We start from the raw sequence: 16,186 nt of genomic DNA on the forward strand, positions 1-16,186 counted from the left end.
TCCAAGAAGACATACAGTTCTGGTGCCATTGGCTTCTTTTTGGGTCCCCCCCAGAAACCTGTATTGCAAAGAGGTTTTGAATAAGGAACTGGAGCTCTGCACCCCAAAATATGAATTGGACCACCACATTGGACCACTGAGGGAACTACATTTGAGGATAGGAAAGCTGAGAGATAGAGCTTTGCACACTAGACATTGCAACTGTTCTAACACAACCTTCACTGGCAACGAAACATTGCCAGGGACAATGAACTTTTATATTACTTTTGAACATTTAGTTAGAAAGGACAGGTGATAGAAACAGAGACACAGAAAACCCAGACTATTCGAAAAAAGTACTGTTAAGTATTAGCTATACATTTCCAGATGAGTGAAATGGTTTTGGGTGGAGTTTTCCCAGGAAGAAGGAATGATTCCAAGATCCCTGAATAGTAATTACTTAGGTAACTGCTGTCAGTTACTAAGTGACTTGCAAGTGGACCTTTAACACATATGCTAAGGGAGCTGATAACTTCTCATTTGTCCTGGAGCCACCACACTTAAGAGCAGCTGGCAGAAGAATTGGCCTTTGTCCCAGGACCCAGCACGTACCCCCTTGAAGTTTACAGTACTCTGAGTGTATGATATGTGGTGCTCAAAACATAATTTTGGGGTGCAGAAGGCTCACAAATGTCCAAAACATTTCTTCACAATACAAGATTTTCAGGGGCCACCACAAATAGAAACAGGTGGTACCAGAACCAGTGTGTGGACCAAGCACCACTGTATGTCCTCTTGCAGGGGACAGTAGTTCCCTATTCAAAACTTCTTTGCAATACAGGTTTTGGGGTGGAAGGACGAACCAAAAAGAAGCCACTGGTGCCAGAACCAGTTTTTGGACAGGGCACCGCTGTATGTCTTCTTGGAGGGGACAGTCTCTGGAGTGTGGGGATGTTTCATTTGGGGTGGTCCAAAGATTATTTTAGGGTGCAGCTGAGCCCCAGTGTCTGCATGTGCCTTGGTCCTGAGGGCACCTCACTTGGGAGCTGTTGGGACAAGAACGCGACTTTGGACCAGGACCCAGCATGCGTCATCTGGAAGGGCACAGTCCCCTGAATGTGGGAGTGTATGATATGTGGTGGTCCAATCCATATTTTGGGGTGCAGAGCTCCAGTTCCTTATTCAAAACCTCTTTGCAATACAGGTTTCTGGGGGGACCCAAAAAGAAGCCAATGGCACCAGAACCGCTGTTTGGACCAGGCACCGCTGTATGTCTTCTTGGAGGGGACAGTCTCTGGAGTGTGGGGATGTGTCATTTGGGGTGGTCCAAAGATTATTTTGGGGTGCAGGGTCTGCATGTGCCTTGGTCCTGGGGGCACCTCAATTGGGAGCCGCTGGCACAAGAACCAGACTTTGGACCAGGACCCAGCATATGCCATCTGGAAGGGCACAGTCCCCTGAATGTGGGGGTGTATGATATGTGGTGGTCCAATCCATATCTTGGGGTGCAGAGCTTTTGAAATGTCCTCAAAATCATTCAGGAACTAGGAAATGTGAATAAGGAACTGGGAATAGGGAACGAACTGGGAATAAGGAACCAACTTCAGCCTCCTAACTTAGAGGCAAGCTCTGAATGGGGTACTGAACACCCTGCTCTCTCGAAAGGAATCATCTGTCATTTGGGTTGGCCCCCTTAAGGAGGGTTACATGGATACTGTCCTTGTTTTCAGGGGAATCCATGTGAGGTTTAGGACGTGCTTTGTCAGTTTTGTTTTGATTCCTTGAATTTTACACGCAGCCAAGCTCCAGCTTTTCTTTATAGCTTTCAGACATGAAAACTTAACTCTTAACACACAATCTCTCTCTATAAAGTCATGCAGTGATTTAGTTGGTTTATCTGGCGTAGCTTAAGGGTTACTGGGTTAATGGGCTAGCCTCTCACACAAACCTGCAGAGAACAGGGGAGGGGCCGTGGCTCAGTGGTAGAGCATCTGCTTGGCTTGCAGAAGGTCCTGGGTTCAATCCCCAGCATCTCCAGTAAAGGGACTAGGCAGGTAGGTGATGTGAAAACCCCCTGCCTGAGACCCTGGAGAACCGCTGCCGGTCTGAGTAGCCAATACTGACTTTGATGGACCAAGGGTCTGATTCAGTATAAGGCAGCTTCACACGTTCATGTTTCCAACACATTCTACCTCCTCCTCAAAAGGTCCTTTTTGTGGTGTCTGAAAAACACAAACTCATTCAAGCACCTATTGAAGAAAAGAAGGCAGGCAGACGCACATTCAAGCGGTGCTTTGTGAGAGGAAGAAATGACAGCAAGCATGCGGAGATCATAATCCATGTTTATATAGTGCTCGATTAGAGCATTATGGCTTTACATGGCTGTAAGGCACTGAGAAGGGTCAAGTGAACAGCTTGTAGAGGAGTGGCTGGCTTACTAGCAGCCCTCTGCAGGCCCAGCTCAGCCAATGAGTTCTTCCTTGCCAGATTTGCTTCTTATCCAGTGGATTAACTGCTTACTGCAGATCTGTGGTTTAAAAGCTGAAAAATTGACAATGCAAGACGCTGTAATAAGACTGAAGACGGACGGAGCTTGTACACACAGTGTAGCCCTTCTTAAGCAGCTTTTGTTTCAAAGGAGAGTGCTAGAACTAAACAAAAATTACACGGCTTTCGTGAGGGGTTAATGACTTTAAAAAAAACAGTTAATGCTTTCTGGCATGGTCACACGTTCAGCTCACATTGCCATCCTCCACAATTCATTGTGAAGAACAAGGTTCTCACCTGAAATAATCTTTGGAGTCTGAATTTCCACAAACCCCTTGCGGATGAGTGTCTCTCGAAAAAGCTGACAAATACCAGACTGGAGGTGAAAGACAGCTTGGCTCGTGGAGGTCTGCAAAAGCGAGAAAATTAAGTTATGAATCTTAACATGATTTCTCTTGCTGGACTCGGTTTGCTTTGGTCAGGACAATGGAAATCATTAAGCTATTCTCCCAAGGATGCTTTAAGCCCCAAGAACCTGCCAAGGAAAAGCCTTCAAACGTGATTTACTTAGGATAGCATCCAAAGGAGTAACAGCTGAAGACCTGTTTTTACAGTTGTGGCAAAGGGGAAACCATTTCCACAGTAATAAGATTTAAGTACAGCATTGAGATCTACTTTAAGATACAAGAATCTTCTCCAGAATGACATTTGTAGCATTCTGCCATTGACAAGCTGCCTCTGCTCTGAAGTTTATGCTGCATTGAACCAAAAGAAGACCCACAGAGACGTTAAAAGTATGTTTAACACGAACACACTGACTAAATTGCATTAGAATGTATCCAAAGGGACTATGAAAAGTCACCCAATTCTACAAAACAAATTAGATATGGCAGACGCTTATGCCTGGCAGAAGGCAGAAACAGCCCCCGCACACACACACCTTCCTCTGATTTTCTCCAACCAACATTTTCTTGACATAAAGGACAAGCTTGATACTCTTTAAAGGTCACAGGGCTTGCTTACTTGTGGAACGGTTAAGATACGCACACACTAGATAGATTTAACAGTCTTGAGGTTGAATGTGAACAAAAACGAAGTACCATTGAAAAATGTGTTGAGAATATCAAAACCCACAAATGCTCGAGCGGGCAACACGCTGAGAGTGTACAGCTTTACACATCTGTACTTGAAACAGGTTGTCTTTTTTGTTGTTGTTTTAAACAATGTGCATCATAGCGCTCTGTTCTTTCTCCAAGGTGCCTGACTTCTCCGTCAGGCTGAGGAGGTGTGTGGTTTTCCGCATGATGCGCCACCAAGCCACAGACGCACGTAAGCCAGTACAAATGAGATAACCATCCTTTGAGAACGCCAAACAAAAACAACCATTTGACACAGCAGACCATATTACTTAAACTAGCACTCGTCCTCGCGGGAAAGTTAGCGTTGTAGTCAAACAGCAAGAGAGAAAAGCGGCGGAGGCAATCTTGCGTGGCTTTTTGACCAACGGATATCTTAACTGCAGCCACCCCGGGTTTCTCAAGACATAAAACTCAGGGTTTCGAGCGAACCTGTCAGAGGGGAAAAAATGAAGGCTAGATAGTGCTTGTAGGGACATCTCTAGTAGAACCATGTGAAGTAGATAGAACCACAGCAGGTGACATACTTATTACAATGCACTCAATGTTCCCACAGACTCATGAAAGAGAAACATAGATTAGAACAGCTGATTACCTGCAGCCTGGTATTTCTCGTGAAATGGCCTCAATCTTTGTTCTAGACTTGAACAACATATATTCCCATCTTAATGAACAGCAGGAACACTGAACCATACAAAGAACTTGGCTTTCAGGGTCTTTATGACAACCTGAATATATTTTGTTACTCGTTCAGTAGCTGTCAGATATATAGGTTGCACGCAATAACGTTAAAAAAAAGTTGCAATGAAAAGTCATCACGGTTGTGTCTCTCAAAATCTTCATATCACAGACTGATCTTTGGCAAATTTCCCCTACTTATTTTCTGACATTTTTATCCTACACTCCCAGCTAAAAGCTCCTACGGCAGCTTACGGGGATTAAAACAACGGTGGAAAAAAATGAAAGTAGCAGGATAAGAATCAGCAGCGTAAAACTAAATGACTGAATCCATCACTTCAAACTACACGCCAATATTCTACACTGCATCTGGATTTAAACTGCTGTGGGCACAGCAGCCTAAGCAGATGAAAATCCATCATTTTCTTTCAGAGGCAGCCTCCTCTGTAAATTCTCTTGTATTTAGGGTTGCCAACCACCAGGTACTAGCTGGAGATCTCCTGCTATTGCAACTGATCTCCAGCTGATAGAGATCAGTTCACCTGGAGAAAATGGCTGTTTTGGCAATTGGATTCTTTGGCATTGAAGTCCCTCCCCTCCCCAAACCCCGCCCTCCTCAGGCTCCGCCCCAAAAACCTCCCGCTGGTTGCAAAGAGGAACCTGGCAACCCTACTTGTATTCCATAAGTTCCTCACCAACAGGTAGTCATTGTACCTTGTAACTCTATTCCCCCAACGTTTATGTTTGACCCAGCGTTTGGGAGAATTCAGTACTTCAGTCTGAGAGACTCCAGTACTTACATCGTCTTTTGAATATTAATGATGCAATTCTAAACACATTAGGACACAACAGATTTCTGAGTAAATAGGCATGAGATTGTGCTGGAAGCCACTGCACACAACCTCATACCTAGCCATAATTTGCACCAACCGCAGTTTATGTTGCCAAACATACGACGGGAATACTATGGCTTAAAGCTGCCTTCATTTTTACCTGCTAAACCTTCAGGCTCATAAATTCATGCCTGCCTCCTCTAGTGGTGGAGCATCAGTTGCAGCCATAACGTGTCAATCCGGACATCACTGAGAACCACCATTAACACAAGTTATTGTTTGTAAAGGTCCTTCAAATTGCGGTGTCCAATTCTTGTCAGCTGAATGATCACAAACTGTAGTCACACCAAACCACGATTACGCTCTTTTAACTATGGTTTAGCATTATGTCTGGATTGAGTTAGTATTTGAGAGCTTGACAATGGCTGCTTAGATGTAGAATGAGCACCCAGTACTGAAGGCAACCTTGGCTCCCCTGTTTCTGAATGCATAAAAACTGCATGACAGGACTTGTGTAACAAGAAGAAGAAGAGTTGGTTTTTATATGCCGACTTTCTCTACCGCTTAAGGGAGACTCAAACCGGCTTACAATCACTTCCCCTTCCCCTCCCCACAACAGACACCCTGTGAGGTAGGTGAGGCTGAGAGAGCTCTAACAGAGCTGTGACATGCCCAAGGTCACCCAGCTGGCTTCGTGTGTAGGAGTGGGGAAACAAATCCAGTTCACCAGATTAGCCTCCGTCGCTCATGTGGAGAAGTGGGGAATCAAACCCACCGCTCCAAACCACCGCTCTTAACCACTACACCATGCTGGAAAATGCAAGGAAAATGGAAACTGGATTTCCATGCCTTTCCAAACGCCACTTTTCTTTCACAGGCTGCCACCAAATGTGCCCATTTAAGGCTCAAATGTGATTTAGGTGTCTGTTGAAATAGAGCTGGATGGGGCACCATATTACTTCATGTAGGCTACCAAGTAGCTACTGCTACCAAAGTAAGTTGAATTAGAAGAGGAAAAAGCATCTTTGCAGGCTACTTTCAGATACACACTAAAATCTCAACAGATTTACTATCAATAAGAAGTCTTCAGTCACTACTGGGTTCCAGCCATATCTTTCACTGTCTTGAAGATTCATGAAAGGTTCAACCATTTTAAACATGACATAAAAATCAATGCACTGGCAAAATTTAATCTCCCATCAACTTAATCTCAGCCAACACCAAAGTAACGCTAGCCAACAAAATTATCCCATTTTTAAATTTAGCTGGTGTGCCAAGAGGATGTGACCGGCATGCTCTAAAAATGACAACTTTTTTTTAAGTCTGCCCAACTATCCATCACCCTACCCCCACCACTTTCAATCGCTCATGTAATTTTCAGTAGCTTCGCTGGACTTTGTCAAATACTCAATGCTACATGTGCTGAGGGATACCAGAGGCACAACTGTCAGAATTATATACATCTTTGCTGTGGCACCTTTCAAGAAAAGCTATAAAAGTTATTCTGCTGCAGAAAACCAATTTGATAGAGACAATTTTTTTTTTTGCCATTCAAGAAAATGTATTACAAGATTCCTTGTAAAAGACGGGAACTGGAACCTAAGGGAGTTCAGCCTTAAAGGAGAGGCGCGGTTTATCAAAATGGAGATAAACAATTCCTGAACTTCTATTGCCCAATTTATTTTATTTATTAAAATTTACTAAAACGTTTATATCCCGCCTGTCCTCTTGGTTCAAGGTTATTATTGCTTGGGATCTCTCATTTCAATTAAGTAAGTGTGAGGAAATGTATGCCAATTCCGCTGAGGCAAATTACATGGCCTATTGACACAAAGGGTCACAACACACTTTCCTGCTTTTCCCATAACAGCCCCCATCTTCCAGGGTCACAACACACTTTCCTGCTTTTCCCATAACAGCCCCCATCTTCCAGGCCATTTCACTGCTGGCTACAGCGCAGGACAGATCTTCATGCGCTTGTAGAATTCCATTCACACCAAGGTGAGCCTCGCACACACATGCAAGACTTCAGAACACCCATTATGAATGTGTGAAATCAACTCCCTTTCCCATTCCATTATACAGCTTTAAAAGGTCAACAAAAAGCACACAATTTTACATCATAATCACTGAATACAACCAACGAAGGGTGTGTATGACAGTGAATGTAAGAACGGGCATAGGTAAAGGTTCCCCCGTGCAAGCACCGGGTCATTCCTGACCCATGGGGTGATGTCGCACCCCGACGTTTACTAGGCAGACTTTGTTTACGGGGTGGTTTGCCAGTGCCTTCCCCAGTCATCTTCCCTTTACCCCCAGCAAGCTGGGTACTCATTTGACCGACCTCGGAAGGATGGAAGGCTGAATCAACCTTGAGCCGTCTACCTGAAACCAATTTCCATCGGGATCGAACTCAGGTCGTGAGCAGAGCTTGGACTGCAGTACTGCAGCTTACCACTCTGCGCCATGGGGCTCATGAATGGGCACAGACACAAGAGATATTAAACAAAAAACCACCTGCAAAATTCTACCTCTCTCTGTTGTGTCTTTAGAATCTCTTGCCCTGGGTCCTACACATTTTTTCTGCTTGTGCTTCTCTTCATCTGTTACGAAGGTGGTCCTCCATCAGAGACCATGTTCACCTTGTGGGAGGCACCTTCCAGCTCCTTGAAACACATTCATCTTACATGAACAGAAACACCTACCAGAAGCACATTCCACATCAAAGGACTGCCTACGCAATATTCAAAGAGGAACACAAGGAGAAGGAAGGTATAGGATCCAAGTCATTGTCACTGCGGATTTGGAATTTTAAGTCCAAGTTAGATATAACTGCACTGATTATTAACTCTGCAAACCTGTTGAAAATATCACCTGAACATTTATTACACAAGAACAGCAACCTGAATCTAAAGGGAAAGAGAACAAAAGACCTGTATCCCAGGTGTGGAATTCTACAATCCCTAGTTAGACATTCCTGCATTGATATTAACTGTGCAAACCTGTTGAAAATATCCCCTGAACGTTTATTATATAAGAACAGCCACCTGAATGTAAAGGAAAAGAGAGCTAAAGACCTGTATCCCAGGTGTGGAATTCTACAATTCTCAGCCCAACACCTGACTTTCCATCAAGAGAACAGAGACCCGAAAACCACATTTCATTAAAGTCATTTGGAAGCATTTATTCTTGCTGCCATGTCCAATTAACTGATCGTCAAGTTTTCATAACAATGAGACAAACTTTAGAGAAATATTTTGTATTATTCTGAATGTTTTAGATTTTTCTATAATATACGTACAACAGTACAGTAAGGAATTCAAGACTATACTAAGCAATAAAGAATATCTTAAAAACACTCTGGAGTTTAAGCTTCAAAAACAAGTCTTAAATAACGTGTGAGACTACAGCCTCGGTGTTATATACTATTGCTCATAAAATGCGAAAATGAATATTGCTTTTGGAATGCTAGAGGCAATATTTTACCTTCCCTTTCAAGTGTATCTCTTCTGTGTGCATTCTCAGGTATCCATGTGGAAATAAGTGCTTTGTTAGAGCTTAAGGAGCACTCTGCAACATCTTTGTGTAATTTGAATGCCGATGCACTGAGTTCAATGCGCACATTAAAGCCGACTTCTCACTAAGATGGCAAACCCGCCTTTGGACTGCAGCGCTTCAGAATGAATTCTCCTCCATGCAAACAGCAACAACAACACTGGACATAGACAATTAGGCATTAACAAGAACTCCATAATGACTTATTCTCTATGTGTACACAATGCTTTCATGGGGAAGGACATTCCATCACGCAACCTCCACTTGCAGTCTGAAGTAGCATGGCTCAGATTCAGGTTTACTATCTCTACGAGTCTAAGTATGAATGATCTGAAAAAAGTACGTGAAATCGGGGCAATCCTAAAACTTGCTCCTGATTAAAGCTTTGGGTCATCTATTAATCCCTGTACCTAATCATTTGTAAAGGTAAAGGTAGTCCCCTGTGCAAGCACCAGGTCATTCCTGACCCATGGGGTGATGTCACATCACGACGTTTACCAGGCAGACTTTTGTTTACGGGGTGGTTTGCCAGTGTGCGTTTTACTGACCTCGGAAGGATGGAAGACTGAGTCAACCTTGAGCCGGCTACCTGAAACCAACTTCCATTGGGATCGAACTCAGGTAGTGAGCAGAGCTTGGACTGCAGTACTGCTGCTTACCACTCTGCGCCACGGGGCTCTTCAATCATTTGTAGAGAAAGGTAAATATGCACAACAGAATCATTCACGGCTGCAATTTAGGGTTCTGCAAACCCAAGGCTCATAGAAAAACCTGACTTAAAAAACACCTTATTTATGGAGGAACCCCCCCCCAAAAAAAACCTTAATAGTAACTTTTGTGCATTGCAGATGTTTCAAAACAAAAACCCTCTGGAGTCCAGGCAACTTTCTGGGTTGCCGTAACAACCCAGAATTGTACACAAAACACTTTGGTTGCAGGCAGAAGGTAACAACAGGGATAGGGAGAAGGAACGCTGTGGTGGACTGGAAGGGGAGAGCGGGTGGGGGGGTCATGGGAAAGCTGGAGCAGACAACAAGGATGGGGGGGGGAAATAGGTTTCTCCTTCCTTCATGAAACTTCCCATGCTTGATTTGATGTTCCAAATTGTGACAGGCAATATCTTTAATACAGCTGCGAAAGCATGTATGAAACCCAACAGTGAGATGTACAAAACAGCCATGAGGCCTGGGTGAGGCATAAGAAACATGTTTTCCTTCTTCTTTCTGCCCTCCTTTTCTCTTGCCACCACCAGTTTTTACTCACATACGAACTCAGTAGACTGTCTAATATTCAGCGTATTTTCCCCCAGATGTAGAAATATCATTGTGAAGTCTTCTCCCTCTCTCATGCACAATCAATTTATCGCTTTGCTCTTAGAAATCTGGCTCTTTCGCTTCTCTCTTGACGAGGATTTTTTTAAAGCCGGGGATAACTGGGCTTCATCCACAGAACCTAGCCTCTTGTTCTATGTGAGTGTGTTAAGTGCCGTAAGTTGCTTCCGACTCATGGCGACCCTATGAATCAGTGTCCTCCAAAATGTCCTATCGTTAACAGCCTTGCTCAGATCTCGCAATTTATAGAGGCAATCCATCTCATGTTGGGTCTTCCTCTTTTCCTGCTGTCTTCAACTTTTCCTAGCATTATTGTCTTTTCCAGTGACTCTTGTTTCTCATAATGTGACCAAAGTATGATAGCCTCAGTTTAGTCATTTTAGCTTCTAGGGTTAGTTCAGGCTTGATTTGATCTAGAACCCACTTATTAGGTTTTTTTTGTGGTCCACGGTATCCGTAACACTCTCTTCCAACACCCTATTTCAAAGGAATCTACTTTCTTCCTGTCAACTTTCTTCACTGTCCAGCTTTCACAACCATACATAGTAATAGGGAATACAATGGCATGAATTAACTTGATCTCGGTTGCCAGCGACACAGCCTTATGCTTAAGAATCTTTTCTAGCTCCTTCATGGCTCAATCTCCTTCTGATTTCATGGTTGCAGTCTCTCTTTTGTTCTAAATGGGTATTTAAATGACATCAGATAGAACTGATTGACAAAGGAATTTGAGGATTCTCTCCCAAATGTGTCCCGAGGCTGCTGCTAACACACAAGCAAAACTTTTCACTTTTATGGGGGACTCAACCAAATAATCATCCTGCAGATTTCCCTGCCTGGATAGAAGAATTTTAAAATATTTATTTATGTATTTATTGTATTTATAGCCTGCCCTCATTCCCAGCAAGCCAGCCTCAGAGTGGGTCACAACATTAAAATAAAAATATAAATAAAGCCAGCACTCTCCACTTGCCTGACTGCTTTTCCGGTGGCCTTTCACAAAAAATTGTATTTCTTTTATTGAAAAAGATTCACCGATTTTAATGAGAACTGGTCTTTTAGAGAACGACAAAGGAAAACTGCTACCATTGGCAGTTTCCGATGCATTTTATTCATATAGCACACACAACGACGCAAGGGACAAATAGAAGATTGCTTCCAGAAAGATAAGGAACAATCACTGATAAGGCTGATCAGACAAAGCTGTTTCAACCACATAGAACCTTTGCAGCAGGAAGAACTGCAGTATTACAGTATCTTATGCTGCTGGTTCAGGGATTGGCATTCATAAGCATTTGATCACTTCCACTTGCAGACTTCGCTTATGACCTTGACTGTGGTATTGACAGAGCAGGATGGGTTGCAATTGAGAAAATCAGGCTAAGCCTGCAGTGCAAAAGCTGGAAGGACACCACCACTACAAGGTAATCATAACCTCGGAACAGAGATTTAATGTTTGAACAAATGCTGATTGTTCTCCCAACATTTGTTAGATCCCAGGGTGGGAGGCAGTCAAGCATTTGCAGGGTAAAAGGTAAAGGTCCCCTTGTGCAAGCACCAGGTCATTCCTGACCTATGGGGTGACTTCACATCCTGACGTTTACTAGGCAGACACGGGGTGGTTTGCCAGTGCCTTCCCCAGTCATCTCCCCTTTACCCCCAGCTGGGTACTCGTTTTACCGACCTCGGAAGGATGGAAGGCTGAGTCAACCTTGAGCCGTCTACCTGAAACCAACTTCCGTTGGGATCAAACTCAGGTCGTGAGCAGAGCTTGGACTGCAGTACTGCAGCTTACCACCCTGCGCCATGGGGCTCCTGATTTGCAGGGTAGCGGCTGCCTAAATTTACCACACGGTGGCCCTGGAGCTCCAGCCACATGGTAGGACAGTGATACTCCTCAACAGATGCTAGGATGGGAACTGTCAGAAGCCTACTCACCTGACCACCTCCTTCACACACAGCCTTGCAAGTCTTGGAGATGGCGCTGCTTTGGCACTTTAGCCAATGAAGGCTTGGGACTTAGTGCCATTCGGATGGCCAGCCAATGTGGAAGTTAGCCAATTCTTTCCCGTCTATTGCCTACTGTAGGCAAATAGACCACCACCAGGAACAGCCATTTCAAGACAAGCACCAGAACAAAAATGTGCCTTAAGGTCACCTATTAATTGGGCACTTGTCTGGAAAGAAGTGCAGAGTGGCTGAAAAGACAGGCCGCAGCTGTTTCCTGCTGGCAGGTAACTCATCAGCTTGCAGTCGCTGAAATCACAAGGCTCGTTTTATAAATAGATGAAGACTCAAAAATACAACCCAGTGATCAAGGACAAGTATGGTTTTGATCAAGATAACAGCCCTGATCAAAACCATGCTTGGTAGAAGGGCTTGGTAGAAGAGCTTTTGAACAGAAGAACATTCAAGTCTTACCTTTTAAAAATACTTTTCTGAACAGAAATATGTGAAAACAGTATCTCATCACAAGGTGTATTTTGGATACTTAACCTCGACCTCCTGTTAACCCTAAACTTCCGTTTTCAGTTACAGCAACAGATATTCTCAGCATCCCACTCAATGTATTTCCTCTGACTAGTAGTGAAATAAATACATCTTAAATAAGGAGAGGAGCAGGTATTTAAAAAAGCATGGAAAATGGGGGGGGGGGAGCCCCGTAGAGAACAGCGATGCTGCGCCGAAAAGAGGTGGTGCAGTACCACTGTAGCTTTAGGGGGCATCACCATCAACCAAAAGGGAGACTGCAGCCAAGAAATCAGAAGGAGATTGAGACTGGGAAGGGCAGCCATGAAGGAGCTAGAAAAGATTTTGAAGTGTAAGGATGTGTCACTGGGCACCAAGACTAGATTAATTCATGCCATCGTATTCCCTATTACTATGTATGGGTGTGAAAGCTGGACAGTGAAGAAAGCTGATAGGAAGAAAATAGATTCCTTTGAAATGGGGTGTTGGAGGAGAGTGTTACGGATTCCGTGGACTGCCAAAAAAACAAATCAGTGGGTTATAGATCAAATCAAGCCTGAACTGACGCTAGAAGCTAAAATGACTAAACTGAGGCTGTCGTATTTTGGTCACATTATGAGAAGACAAGAGTCACTGGAAAAGACAGTCATGCTAGGAAAAGTTGAGGGCAGCAGGAAAAGAGGAAGACCCAACAAGAGATGGATTGACTCAATAAAGGAAGACACAGCCTTCAATTTGCAAGATCTGAGCAAGGCTGTCAAAGATAGGACATTTTGGAGGACTTTCATTCATAGGGTCACCATGAGTCGGAAGCGACTTGATGGTACTTAACACACACACACCGGGCTGAAAGGGGTTAGGAAGCTGCCTAATGGCAGCTCCACTCCCCAGAATGCCCCGGGAAAGCCTCCTGGGATGCCAGCATGAGGACTTGTGCCGGGAGGATGCTAGCGGGAGGCCAAACCAGCGTCTGAGAGTTGTGCTGCCACCGCAATCCAGGAAGTCTAGCATAAGAGCCCCAATGCTGGCGTCCGTGCCAGTTTAGAAGGCGCAAGTGGCACGGACGCCGGTGTAGGGGTCATGGCGCCTCCTAAGCCCATTTGGCTCCCAACCTCAGGAATGGGCTGTAAGAATCTATCTATCTATCCAGATCAACACTCTGCCACAAGAGGAGGCCATTTCATGTCACATATCCAAGGAGTTTAAATCAAGCAGACACATTTCGTTACCATGCAGTTACATATAGAGTAAAGCAAATGTATAGCAAACAAGTGAACACATCCTTTGGCATTCTGAATTGCTACAAACACTCTTTTTGCCATACTCTTCAACTGTCTGTTCAATTTCAGAGCCAACCTAGTGAGTTCCTTACCCTCAAGTCTATCACTCTGTTGTCCAATCTCGTATCCTGGTTTACTGTAGCTCTTCCTTCCTGAACAGTTGCAAAAGAACAAACAATGAAAACCACACTTATTTTTTTTAAATGATGTTTACGTAGCAAAAGAAATCATGTGCCTTGTTGCATTTGGTTTGCCGCCCACACCAAAGATGCTTGATGCCTGAGGCACAGACACCTGCTAAGTGTCTTGCAGTTTGAAAGAGCAACTCGACTGCACGCAGGCGGGGGCATGCTATATGGTCTGTGCATTGTGTTGTCTTCACTAAGGGTGTTTCTGAACAGGGGCTTTCTGGGCTCCAGGTCTGATGCTTTAACACAAAATCTGCAGTACAAGGTGCTACTGTTAAGGGGAGACGTGATAGAGGTCTATAAAAGTATGCCTGGTTTGGAGAGAGTGGACAGGGAGAAGCTTTTCTCCCTCTCTCATAATACTAGAACACGGGGTCATCTGCTGAAGCTGGTGGGTGAGAGATTCAAAACTGATAAAAGGAAGTATTTCATCACACAACGCAGAGTTAAATTGTGGAACTTCCTGCCCCACGATGTGGTAATGGCGGCCAACTTGGAAGGCTTTAAGAGGGGAGTGGACATGTTCATGGAGGAGAGGGGTATTCATGGCTACTAGTTAAAATGGATGCTAGTCAGGATGCATACCTATCCTCTCCATGATCAGAGGAGCATGCCGAATATATTAGGTGCTGTGGAATACAGGCAGGATGGTGCTGCTGCAGTTGTCTTGTTTGTGGGCTTCCTAGAGGCAACTGGTTGGCCACTGTGTGAAAGACTGCTGGACTTGATGGGCCTTGGTCTGATCTAGCGTGGTTTTTCTTATGTTCTTATGATACTTAAAGACCGGGCAAGTGTAAGATAAGTCAACCATCCTCCTTTGCAGTACTGCAAAAGGTGTGAGACCAGCTTAGCCAACTGGGATGGACCAAACGGTTCCTTAAGAATATGGGCACAACTCTTTATTTGCTCCAAGGGCTGATGGGACAATCATCATTGACTTTCTGCCCCTTGGAACTTCATTCACTTTGTTTCCTCTCTTCCTTTTTAATTCATGACTCCAGGCAGGTGGATTAAGAATGAGAAACTTCTATCTGCTTGGTTTTGGTATAAGATTATGTCTGGCAAAACTGCAACAGGTCTTTCTGGAGGATCACTACAACCAAGTTTGGGAATCTCTGACTTCCTTTACCTAAAGCACTTATTAGGAGCTGTGGTTCACCTTTAACTGATTCATAATGAACATAGGGAAATTTTATCCAAACCACTATACCACCAAAAGATAGAATGACAGCTGGGAATTCATACCCTCCTTTGAAGATAGGAGCCTCAACACTATGAATCATTAAATACTTATGCATAACGTTTTCAAACTAGTCAAGGGTACAGGTAACAGCATGGCTTGGCTCCTAACTATCGCGAGCAAATCCACTCATGAAACAAGGTATTCCTACCTCCCCCTGCCTGTTTTGAATCCATGCTTGGGTGTTCCCTAATATCAAGTAGGGGTCATGGTTCAGTGGTAGAGCATGTGCTTTGCATGCAAAAGGCTCCAGGTTCAACTCCTGCCACCATCAATTTTTTAAAAAAAGAATCGGGCTACAGGTGATGGTGAAAGACCTCTACCTGAGGCCCTAAAGAACAGCGCACCGATCTTGACAGACTGATGGTCTGACTCCGTACAAGGCAGTTTTATGCATACTGATGTGTTCATGCACCATTTTCTGAATCTATGTACTGAAAATACTAACAGGAAAACATGCCATTCTGGACAATACTAGAAAGATTAATTCAAAGCCATAAACAAAGTATGCAATGCAGTAGCTTCTAAAATTTAAATTCCTTGCTTAACCATCTACTTCCTTAAAACACACACTGTTTTACACTGAAAACAAAAATTCACCTCATCTCCTTCCACCTCTGGGCGAACAGCATCGTCCAGCTGTAAGGGCAGTCGCGGCTCAGCCAAACTGATCACATAGATCTGAATGAAACACACACACACAAAAAGCATAAAAGCACAGCAGAAAATTAGTGTATGATTTACAGAGGTATAGTTTTGGCAGAAATATGAAACAACATTTGCATAATCATTTACTGTCAGGAAATAAAGGAGCACATATTACTACAGCATTGGTTTTGTTTTATCTTTTAATACTAGAAATAACTGAAGTTTGCGCTCAATCAACGTGATTGTTACAAGAAGAGGAGCCAGAAATGAATTTGCAGAAGGAACAGTTAACTTCTGACCCCACCCCCAGAGCGAATAAGGAAAATCCAACAATACATGTTGTAGCAGTACAGATGCTATAG

General features: G+C 43.8%; 1 protein-coding gene across 1 annotated transcript in view; it reads right to left on the minus strand.

Moving 5' to 3' along the window:
• The window catches only part of DARS1 (aspartyl-tRNA synthetase 1), a 67,196-nt gene that overhangs the window by 16,005 nt on the left and 35,005 nt on the right, over positions 1–16,186 (minus strand). Inside the window, exons 6-8 of the mRNA XM_056861103.1 lie at positions 15,777–15,857; positions 13,841–13,900; positions 2,764–2,875 (exon numbers count right to left, since the gene is read on the minus strand). Coding sequence (XP_056717081.1) covers positions 2,764–2,875; positions 13,841–13,900; positions 15,777–15,857 — 253 coding nt within the window. The remainder of the gene's footprint in view (positions 1–2,763; positions 2,876–13,840; positions 13,901–15,776; positions 15,858–16,186) is intronic.

This window comes from Euleptes europaea, chromosome 15 (assembly GCF_029931775.1).
Source record: "Euleptes europaea isolate rEulEur1 chromosome 15, rEulEur1.hap1, whole genome shotgun sequence".
NCBI lineage: Eukaryota > Metazoa > Chordata > Lepidosauria > Squamata > Sphaerodactylidae > Euleptes > Euleptes europaea.